Source organism: Notothenia coriiceps, unplaced genomic scaffold, assembly GCF_000735185.1.
Source record: "Notothenia coriiceps isolate Sejong01 unplaced genomic scaffold, NC01 NC01_scaffold00004495, whole genome shotgun sequence".
Taxonomy (NCBI): Eukaryota; Metazoa; Chordata; class Actinopteri; order Perciformes; family Nototheniidae; genus Notothenia; species Notothenia coriiceps.
The window spans coordinates 865,946-877,517 of NW_011337196.1; the positions used below are offsets into that span (position 1 = coordinate 865,946).

At 39.1% G+C, this 11,572-nt stretch overlaps 2 protein-coding genes across 2 annotated transcripts in view; one reads left to right on the forward strand and one right to left on the reverse strand.

Annotated features, from left to right (window-relative positions):
• Positions 1–10,334, forward strand: part of LOC104942424 (nidogen-1-like) — a 28,696-nt gene extending 18,362 nt beyond the window's left edge. Inside the window, exons 14-19 of the mRNA XM_010767643.1 lie at positions 1,014–1,140; positions 1,697–1,868; positions 2,655–2,812; positions 3,216–3,339; positions 4,040–4,152; positions 7,999–10,334. Coding sequence (XP_010765945.1) covers positions 1,014–1,140; positions 1,697–1,868; positions 2,655–2,812; positions 3,216–3,339; positions 4,040–4,152; positions 7,999–8,117 — 813 coding nt within the window. The 3' untranslated portion in view covers positions 8,118–10,334. The remainder of the gene's footprint in view (positions 1–1,013; positions 1,141–1,696; positions 1,869–2,654; positions 2,813–3,215; positions 3,340–4,039; positions 4,153–7,998) is intronic.
• Positions 10,335–10,398: 64 nt separating this feature from the next.
• tbce (tubulin folding cofactor E) overlaps positions 10,399–11,572 on the reverse strand; it is an 11,852-nt gene continuing 10,678 nt past the window's right edge. Inside the window, exon 13 of the mRNA XM_010767659.1 lies at positions 10,399–11,092. Coding sequence (XP_010765961.1) covers positions 10,997–11,092 — 96 coding nt within the window. The 3' untranslated portion in view covers positions 10,399–10,996. The remainder of the gene's footprint in view (positions 11,093–11,572) is intronic.

Below are 11,572 nucleotides of genomic sequence, written 5' to 3' on the forward strand. Positions count from 1 at the left end.
AAAGAGCTTGAACTTGAAATATTTGTTTTAAATGTTTGATTTAACGTTGTTTGTTGGTCAACAGGCTACGTATTGCTGTGTTATTGTTTCAGGCACCACATGCCTCAAGAAAGTATCTTTAACCTTCCATCTCTGTCTCAAACTATGCCATGTTAGGTCCTAGAATTGAGTGGAATTTGATGTAGAAAGTCTCTAAAATCTCTTGTTTTCATATTTAAGTGAGTGTGGGAATCCTGTGGAAAGTAGCCATTGATTCAGATGTCAGCAAATTAGCTTTTTTAATTCTGCCTTCACGAGTTAAAAAGATTCTTTGTCTGAGAATCAGATCTGGATATCCATCTTAGCGTTGTATGAAGATGTGTTTCCATTGTTTTTTCGAAGCTTGGCTAACAGTTTCCCCTTGCTTCCAGTCTTTGTGCTAAGCTAGGCTAAACACTTCCTGCACCTCTCTGTGCTCAGGATGCTCAGAGAGAAAACTTCTTTGTATCTTATAATCTATAGCCTTTCAAAGTGTTGGACTGTTTCTTTAAGCTTTACCAAAATCAAATCATCACATTAACGGATAATTCCATGAAAAATCTTCAATTTTTTTCTAGTTTTTCCACCATTTTTGTTAAGAATGGGTCAGAATACAAAGAGAAATCTAAGTAAAGAGAAATATCCATGTTCCAAACCAGATTGAGCTTCCTATAGAGACATTTTTTGACTTTATGGAGTTTTTCTGATGACGTTATTCGGTCTTCATATTGAACAACGTACACACAGTGTCAGTGTTTCTCATGAACTTCTAAGCGTTCCTGGTCGCTGTGAAACAATCCTCTTATTGTTCTTAAACATATTTCAGCGTCTCCTCTCTCATGAAGCCCATAAGTCATCAGCGTTAATGTACTGCAGGCGAACACAAAGCTCTCCGTCAGCGGCGCAGACTTTCTGTCATCTCCACACAAAAGGCTCTTTGAAAATGAAACTGCGGCTGAATGAAAGCGTCTGTCTGCTCCTGCGTTTCCTCTCAGGACCGAGTGGTGATCGCCCTGTCGTACGACTGCGTGGAGAAGATGGTTTACTGGACCGACATCACCGGGCCGTCCATCAGCAGGGCGCGTCTGAGCGGAGGAGGCATCCTCCCTGTCGTCACCACAGGTAGGGCAGACGTCACAAAGTCACTTCTGCAGGGAGTATTGCTCATACTGCTCAAAAACAAGAATGAGTGTGAGCACAGTCATCTTTACATGGCTGAGCGACATGAAGAAGACCAATCTTACTCAGTGTCCTAAGGTTCTTTTTTTAACAGCAACGAGACAACATCTAGGAGAAGACATTTAAATAATTGTTTCTCACATTAAAAACACATTTTTAGAGTTAGTTTCTCTTAATTGTATTAGATTTTTTTATATAACTATATATTTTTTTATTTACATGAAGAAAAAAACAATGATATAAAAAAGAACCTGGAAGTTGCTGGATAAAAGTCATATATTTACAAAAAGAAATCCCTGAAATTGTGTTTTTATTGTCAGTTACCTGTAGGGATCAGATGATGCAATGCTTGTGTTAATAAAAAAGCATTTAAAAAAGATTTTACTCATCCTCTAAGTTAAGATTACTCTCAAATGTTGAATCAGAAGCCATTACCACTGTTAGTGCTTCCCCCTGTTTGCCTGAGGTCTGATCTGTGTGTGTTCCCGTGTTTCCTCAGATCTCCAGAGCCCTGAAGGCATCGCGGTGGATCACGTCTCGCGGCTCCTCTTCTGGACCGACTCCATGCGCGACACGGTGGAAGTTTCCAAACTGGACGGCAGCCAGCGGCGAGTTCTGTTCGACACGGACCTGATCAACCCGAGACCCATCGTGGTCAACCCGGCGTACGGGTGAGTGCTGCAGGAACAACAAGAAGAAACTAATCAGAATTTCAATAATAATGTATATAGTGGATTGTCTTAAAGGGGACCTATCATGCAAAATGCACTTTTTGATGTCTTTTATACATAAATACGTGTCAGGGAACTCACAAAGTGTCAGGAAATAAAACCCTCTCTCTTTACCACCGTACCCAAATCTCAAAAAACGGGGGAACAACGGAGCGGATCCAGATTTGCGTCCGATATGACGTAATATCAGAAACAATGCACGACATGTTTTGGACGTAATAATATAGTCTTTGTTTACATTAGCATCGCTAACACTCAGAGCGAACCTGTACTGGAGAGAGCATGTGTGTGAAGAAGCAGGAAATAAAAAAAGGAACTCACCTTGTGGTAAACCGGCAAGTATATATATATCCTTTATTTAAACCAGGTTTCAGAAATAATCCTTGATGTGGTTTGGAACATGATATGGCATTTAATCACGGCAGAATTTAACTGTATCTGCCGGTAGAATTCTGAGCATGTTTGCAACTTATATATATATCAATATTCCAATTACTTATAGACTATTCTGCACTATTTCTATTTCTATCATATTTTATTTTATTTACTTGCACTATTTTATCAGTTTTATTGTGTTGCACTGTTGGCGGATCCTGTGACCTAAGATTTTCATTTTCATAACTACACTGTAGCTATGTACAAATGACAAGAAAAGCCTTGAATCCTTGAATCCTTGAATCCTTGAGTATTAGTCTTCCTCTGACTGGTTGTTTCCCGTTGCTTCAGGCGGCTGTACTGGGCAGACTGGAACAGAGACGGGCCCAAAATCGAGATGTCGAACATGGACGGGACGGATCGGACGGTCCTGGTGAAAGACGACCTGGGGCTTCCCAACGCTTTGACCTTTGACATCGAGCAACAGGAGCTGTGCTGGGCCGACGCAGGTGAGACTCACCTGAGGCATCATCATCATCATGCTGTTAGAAAACACAGAATCAGAAACAGATTTATTACCAGGTAGGTTGGCACGTACGAGGAATTTGACTTGATGTCGTGGTGGATACATAAATATATATATAAAAAAAAGACAGATAGATAGAAAACTATTTTAAGAACACAATAATAACATAAGAAAATAAGAAAAGATATAGTCAAATAAAAAATGAAATAAAGCAGTATTTACATTGAAATAGAATTGAATAAAATATGTGCAGTAAAAAAAACAGATATTGTCAACATTGTGTGCATTACTGTAATGCATAGAGTCTGCGTTGTGGCTGAGATAAAGATCAATCAGAACTGAGATCAGGTTAATTGTCATTGATTGATTGATTGATTGGTGTACAGGGACTCGTAAGTTGGAGTGTATGGATCCTCACCGGCGGCTGAGGAGGCAGATCGTCGAGGGGATCCAGTATCCCTTCTCCATGGTGTCCTTCGGAAAGAACCTTTATTACACCGACTGGAGGAGGTAACACACTCACATCAATATACTCAACTGTACTCAGCTGCTTATAGAGAGGTGCAGGAATGAGTCCTTAACCTGGGAATGAGTCAGCATTTCAGAATTTCCGGGCTCCTTCTTCTCAAAGTCAATAGTTTTTTTGAAAGTTTTTGTGGTTAGAAGAATACATTAAAGTCTGTTGTTAACACAAGCTAAAGAAATGTTCACGTTTTGTTCTACGACATAAAATAAGTCAGCAAGTACCCCACTGGTGAATGCCCAAGGCTTCTATGCTTCATAACAACAGTGGTTGTTAACAAGTGTCTAAGTTAAACTACAAACATTAGCCGCCTTTAGCTTAGCGTTGGCGACGTGAAATCATGTCACCTATAGCCAACGTTAACTTTGACTTCTGCCAATTGCATTTATGCTTCATTAAGTATAAAATGGTGTTAATATGTGGAGATTGTCCTGCTGAAGAAAAGGTGTAAGTATCAGAAACATGGGTTTGCCACAATCCTATCTTCTGTAATAATTCAAAAGCCAATGGAAAAATCCCAAAGCTTTTTGTTGAGGGAATCCTTGCAATGCTAACTTCCTGGTCGGCCTACAAAAGTAAGTCATCCCTGCACCTCTCTAAAGTCAGTTGTGTTTAACCCTGTGTTACTCTGACCACCAACCATCTCTCTGTGGTCTGTGGTCAACCATTTTGTTTTTGATTTTCCAGAGAGGCGGTGGTCTCCGTGGACCGTTTCTCAGAGAAAGAGACTGAAGAGTTCCTTCCTCAGAAACGCTCTCGACCGTACGGCATCACCTCGACACCGACGCAGTGTCCACAAGGTACGGCTTCACTTTAATAACAAGATACAGAGTAGGTAAACCTGTCGGAGAAAACAAAGTAAAGGAACCAAGGTTATTAAACAGGACATAAGCAATCAGCTGTTTTGCAATGATGCATGGAGGATTTTTACTCTCTGGTTTCTGACAGAGCCTTTATTCTGCGAGCTAGGGGTTTAAAACACAAGAGCTACACATATTATATCATATGAGGTACATATCGCCTTGAATATTCATTATCGTAATATCACATGTTTCCTGGAGTCAAATGCCACATTACGGGAAGGAATGTATTTTCTGAACTTAACAGACTTTTCTACATGTTCTTTTTGAAATGTTTTACCCACATAGCCATAATATCGATTGATACATTTTATTTCGAACAAGTAAAAATAAATAATTACAAAAGAAATGTTGCAGTACATAGTCATGTAAGATAAATCAAAACAAAAAATAACATTTACAACAACAACAGCAGCATTAGCAACATAAACGGTCCCACATCTAGTGTTCGAAAAGGAGTGAGAAGAAGTATAACTTATTTAATCTCACGCCCTTGTCCCTAAATGATTTATTTATAATCTATAATCTGCAATAATTATCATTATTATTAATTATTATTGTTATTATTATTCTTAATCTGCTTTACCTGTTGATTGACATATATAAATATATACATATGTACATACACATACACATATATACATATACTAAGGAGGCGTGTGGCGCAGTGCATAGTGCGTTGGTGTTGGGATCAGGGGGTCACAGGTTCAAACCCCACTGCAGTCAGCATGTCGTTGTGTCCCTGAGACACTTCACCCCAAAGTGCTCCTGTGGGGATTGTCCACAGTATTGAGTATGTAAGTCGCTTTGGATAAAAGGGTCTAACAAGTAACATGTAATGTAATATATGCACATATACATATACTCACACATAGTCAAAGAATCACTAGTTATATCAACATAACTAGTGATTATTTTTCACAAATCTTGTTATGTAAATAGTTTATGAAAGCACCATCCTCGGAATATCAATGTTGAGTTTACTTGGTCAGAAATATCCTGATATTTGATTTTCTCCATATCACCCAGCCATAATCTCTTTTTAAATATCATCATCATGGTTCCTCGAGATCTCTAGGGTAGAAAAAGGGGTTGAGATATGAACTATTTAAGGGGTGATACATGTTTTATTTATCTATATTGATATACGTCTTAGAGCTGCCGCACCTGAATGTCCTCTTTGTGGATCCAAAAACGTTTACCTTATCTTAAATCGAGCTAACTCTGTTATGTTTATATGAAGAGCAGCTCGGGGGAGTTCTGATCAGAGCCGTTTCGCACACTGTGAGTGCAGATGTACTCGCTGACTGCAGTAATTGATTCCTGATGCATATAGTATGTGGATGGATATAGGCGTGGGAACTCTGTGAGCAGTGACCTCAGGGGAAGCCAGATGTTAGCATGGAGGCTCACAGCTGCTCCGAGCAGCGATGAGAAACACATCCTCCTCCACCTGCTGCAGCGCTGACGGGGTTTAACTGTCCCTCCACTTCCTAAAGCCTCGCTAAACATTTCTGTTTAACTTGGCAGCATGTTCTCGGATCACTTTCTTTCTGTTGTGTTTTTATAGACTCCATCACAACCGGCCTTTTCTGTTAAAGGGGCCCTATTTTGCTTTTAGGGGGTTTAACTTTCCTGTAGTGTGTTATATAGGTTTTTAGTGCATGCAAATTACATTACATTTAGCTGACGCTTTTACCCAAAGCGACTTACAGTAAGTGCATTCAACCAAGAAGATACAAACTTGAAGAAAACAGAATCCTATAAGTACATCAGGTTTCATAGAGCCAAAACATTTCAAGTGCTACTCAACTGGCTTTAGATAAGCCAGCCCTTTATTAGTTTATAAGTGCTTTGATAGTAATTTTATTGCTCGAAGTGGAGTCGAAAGAGATGGGTTTTCAGTCTGCGCCGGAAGACGCAGATGGTCTGGAAAGGCTAAAAGGGAGTTTACCCCTGCCTGAAACGCCTCCATTGGACTCCTTTGTTTACTTTTGTAGCATAATGACATCACGAAACACTTGTGCTTCTATTGGCTAGCGCTCCAACACATTGTACTTGATAGGCTAAGGGGCGGGACATCTCTAAGCGGGTTGACCAATCACAACAGAGCCGGCCAGCTAACCAATCAGAGCACACTGAGCTCTGGTTTCAGAGAGAGGGTGAAAAGAGGTGCTGCAGCACAGACAGACAGTATGAGAACAATAAAGAGCTTTTTGAACATTAAAGCATGGAGACATGTGACAGTAGAGGAACAAAATACTATTATGAACCTGAAAATGAGCGTTATAGGGCCCCTTTAATAAAGACGTTAAATGTAGACCGCAGTGCTGAAGGGCGTTAATTCTTTGGCTCTTTGAGGAAAGGGAGGCATTATTATTTCCTTTGGGATGTTTGGTGATGTTTAGACGCAGCTGTTTAACTTACAGCACAGAACATGGATTTAAACCTCAAAACTGTGGTGTGAGTTTTACCTCCAGCTCATGAGTTTCCCTGGATTCACACCAGATGTAAAAGGCAAGCTGTCAACAGCTGGAGCTAAATAATAATACGTTGGTTCGACAATTACATCTTTCATTGTGCGCATTTTGGAAACATTGGAGCAATCTGACACTCTACTGTAAATCATAAGCTATGCCAGAAGTATCTATAATGGAGTCGTGCTTTCCCTAAGAATCTGAACACGCAGTTAGCACTAGTTACACATTCAAAATACATTTAAACATTGGCATGTTGTTTTCAATATGCCAATGTTTGCATTTTCAGTTCAGGTACTTTCAAAAATCTGCAATTTGTTTTGATGAATGAGTCAAAGTAATGTTTCCAGGAGAAATCCCAAGCATTTGATGGTTCCTAGTTCGCTGTAAATTCACTTAGTTTAAGGATGTTGGTCAAACAAAACAAGGCATTGATGATTTTATATATTAAAGAGACATAATGGACTGTTCTAATTTTCAGGTGTATATCAGTATGTAGTGTCTCTACTGGGACATGTCTCCATGCTTTAATGTTCAAAAAGCTCTTTATTTTTCTCATACTGCCTGTGCTGCAGCACCTCTTTTCACCCTCTGTCTGAAACCAGAGCCCAGTCTGCTCTGATTGGTTAGCTGGCCGCAGGGTTCGAGTTATAATCTGAGCTTTATGGGGGTCTAATAATTATTATTTATTGCGCACCTTGGAGGTGAAGTGCAGGCTGATGTCATTCATGAGAGAATACGATGCGTAGTTTCTTTTTATTTTAGCCCATTTACCTCGTTAACGTAAATAATACTCGTTACATTGACACATGCATTATTTGTGATTAAAATAATGGTTGTTGGTAATGTATTAGCGACCCCCACAGATGTATGATTTCACCGCTTTCATAGGAGCTCAGAACCCTCCTTATGGGAGTTCAGCTCCCATTGGCTCCCACATAACTCGAACCCTGGCTGGCCGGCTGTGTTGTGATTGGTCGACCGCTTAGAGATGTCCCGCCTCTTAGCATATCACGTACAATGTGTTGGAGCGCTAGCCAATACAAGTGCGAGTGTCAAATAGCGATGTCATTATGTTCCTGAAGTAAACAAAGTCTAATGGAGGTGAACACAGGGATTTGAGCCTTTTCAGAACATTTACATTCACCTATATAACACACTACAGGAAAGGGAGAACCCCTAAAAACGTATGTATTACTTTTACATGTAATGTGACACCCTGTACCTTGTGCAGCTTTCTGACGGATGTTTTAACCAGATTTGAAGCTTCATCTCTGTATTAATGCCTCCTCTTCCTCTCCTCTCTCAGCCTATAACTACTGCTCCAACAATGGCGGCTGCTCTCACCTGTGCCTCCCGCGGCTCGGCGGCTTCACCTGTCGCTGCCCGGACGCCTCCGAGGGTCAGTGTGAGGAGAGGAACCTGTGAGCTGCTGCTGGGACACACAAAACACTCTTAACTCGACGTTGGTGTTTCCTACATTTCTTACTTGAATTGAACATTTTCCACAATCTTTTGTGTTTCTGTCCGTCGGAAGCTGTTCAGACTCTACTGTATTTATGATGTCACACTTCAGGTGAGATAATTCACTTTTGAATTCAGATGTGTTTGTATTTAGACTCCTGGGTGAAGAGTTTCTCCTCGAAATGAGACCAAAGTGACACAAAATCTTAAACAGGGATTTTTTTTAAAGACCGTAGGTAAACCAAAAACCCTTGTGATGATAATTATTTGAAAAGGTACTGAACGATAAACTCTACGTTGTTTTTTATTATATTTTAAAGGTGAAACTCCTTCGTTTTTCCTTATAACTGCGTAAACAATCAGATATAATTCAATCAATCTTCTGTAATGATTAAATAATTGAGAAAAAATGTTCGTAAGGGCCTTTTCGAAATGTTAGACGTTTCAAAAAATGCCTTTGAAAAGGAAAAACCTTTCCCTGAAGTTACTTTAGGACAGCCGTGTGTTATCTGTCTTTATCTAATCTGAATACAGGCAATCTTTTGGCTGCAGCGCCCCCTAGAGGTGAAAGGCAGTCATATCAACTCAAAGGCCTTCTTGGAGTTGTCACACATTTTTCTAAAACTATTCAAGAGTTACAGAAATATCACAAAACCGATGCATCATATTTAGTTTAATCCAAACAAATATATATATAGTGTATATATATTGTAGCACATTAAGTGAAGACTTGATGAAATATGTACGAAGAAACGACCAAAAAGGCCTAAAATATGTTGCAAAATAGTCAAATATTTTGCATAATTTCAAGTTTTTATTATACAAAAGGTAAAGTGTTTATATCCAAAAAAGTCTCCATAAAAGCTCTATTAGTTTCCTAATGATAATAAACAGCTTTCTCTAAATATGCTTTCTCTAAAATGATACAGAACGTTTTGTTTTTTAAAGGATTGCAAAAGTAGTTTTCTTTGACAGAGATGTTTTAACTCATTTGTAAAATAAACCAAACGAAGCCAATATGGGATTATTCTATATTTTAGTAATCTTATATGATACATTAGATTTGTTCCCCCTACAGAGCTGACTTGTATGTTATTATTATTTTGGAAGTGGACCACTATAATCACCACTGTGACCCTGAGGTGGTGTAAGAGTTGAGTAAAGGGCTGAAAACCTTTTTATGACTTACAAGATGTATCGTGTTGTTTGTACTACGACTCAGTGTATTTTTGATATGAACTTGTAAATAATGACCTGATATGCAGATGATATTCTCTGATGTTTTAATGTTGCCTGAGATCTACCTGAAGACGATTACTGTGAAGGTGTGAGGGAAGTATCCAGAGAACAAGCGGTACGTTTCTGTCATGTGAACATCTTTTTATTCAGTGCTGAATTAGGAGCTAGTCACTGTGTTTTCATCTAAAATAAAAGTAGACGAAACTACAAAAAATACATGTTTTGAAAGACTCCTCAAATATACCTGCAAATATTGAAATTAGGGAATGTTAAGCAACATAATCAAACTGCTTCTTATGTCAACAATTATTTAAAATGATCCTAAAACCAGGACAAATACAATTGTCCAATTTTGAGAAGCTTATTGTAGCAGTGATATTTTTCAAATATTCATTTTGGCAGCAATCTTACTTTTTCAAACATGAAAATACACTTTAATTTGGATTCAAACCTGTCAAAGACTGTCAAAATCTTAATTTGATTATATTATTTAATTGTAATATTGCCCGACATAGACTTGTATACACTAAGACTATTCTAACCTGCTGCTAAAAAATTATAAAAAGTCCCTCATTTGTAAAGTGAAGTTTCTAGTTTTGTTTGATATAAACACAAATTGTTAAAAGAAATAATGAAATGTGGTCGTTAGAGAATAATGAGACGAGATTGTGAAACGGGTAAAAAGGTGACTCAATATTTTTACAGCAGCAGGAGAAACGTCTGAACTGGTGCTAATGTTTAAAAACAGTCAGTGTTTGCATGACAGGAACATCATTGTGTTGAAGGTGAAGTGAAGAGCAGGTCGGTGCAACGTTTCTAAACTCAGCTCAGGTTTTTTTTTTTGTGGTAACTGATCCCCCATCAGGGAGGAAACGGTCTGTTCTGACTATCAGCCAATGGGAACATTAACAACCTGTACAGCCTCAATAAAACATGTTTAAAACACAACGTCAGTGTGGAGAGTTCTGTTTCATATAACCTGTCTTTATTAAACCCATAGCTGATGAGAGGATGTGTCATTCAGATGCAATTCAAAGAAATACTCCACTTAAAATGTGTCTTCAATTACAGTTAATATAACGGCTCAATTGAATACTCTATTCTGATTGGTCAATGAGGTTGCTAAGGAAGATCAAGGTATTATGTGCAGTCATATTAGTCTGAGAGGAAATACGGTTGATTGTTGATAACCATAACTTTATTTTTCATGGATCAGAAAACACATTAGAATACTTTTCTAACATTTATTTGAAAATGTAGCGTAACAGCTCAACTGTCCCCAGAAGAGAAAACAAAAACAGTGCAAGAGGAAAAGGAAACAGGTTAATTTTGTTAGTGCGTCTGATTTCACTGACTATTTGGTGATTCTGAAATTCTGAATGAAGTCAAAGCTGATTCATTGCCATGCATTTTTCAGAGCAGTGCTTTGACTCAGCGTGCGGTTCAATGCTCTGAACCAACAGATCCAGTTGGGGAGTCGTTTTGGAGTGAATCCAGCTCTCAGTGAAAGTCTGTGAGTTTCTCCAAGGAGGGAACGGTCTGCTGCTGCTGCTGGACGTCAGAAGCAGCTGAAGTTCAGTTTCAGTCCGGCTGGTTCTTCAGGGTCAGGACCAGCGGACCTGCACCTGGTCTCCGTCCTCTATCGCGTAATAATGCAGGGTTTTCAAGTCGCCGTCGATCTCATACTCAATCCCCATTTTCTACAAAGAAAGGAAGTTAAAGGTCACCTCTTGTGCAAAATCCACTTGTTCAAGTCTCTTCTACATCAACATGTGTCCCCTCTTCTTCATGTCTCTCCCCTCTGTGTAACGAGATTCTGAAAGTTTCAGGAAGAAATATTCTCTCTCTTTTTGTCCTGATCCATTTCTATAAAAACCTGTCTGAAAATGAGCTGATCAGATTTTGGCCACTTTATGATGTCATAACGATTTTTTGGCTTGTGTGACCATTAGCCAATCAGCAACCAAGGTTAACCCCCCCGCACCTTATCACCTGAATCTCCTCCTAGAGCACCATTGAGTTCTTTTTAACCAAATATCTCTCAGAGGGGCGTGGGGAGGGGCTCCTTATTTTCATCTAAAGTAACAGACAGAGAATCAGCACTTTTGAAACAGGGCTGAAACAGAGGGGATTATGGGTAATGCTGCAATGATCTGTTTGGACATGTTTGTATATATCTG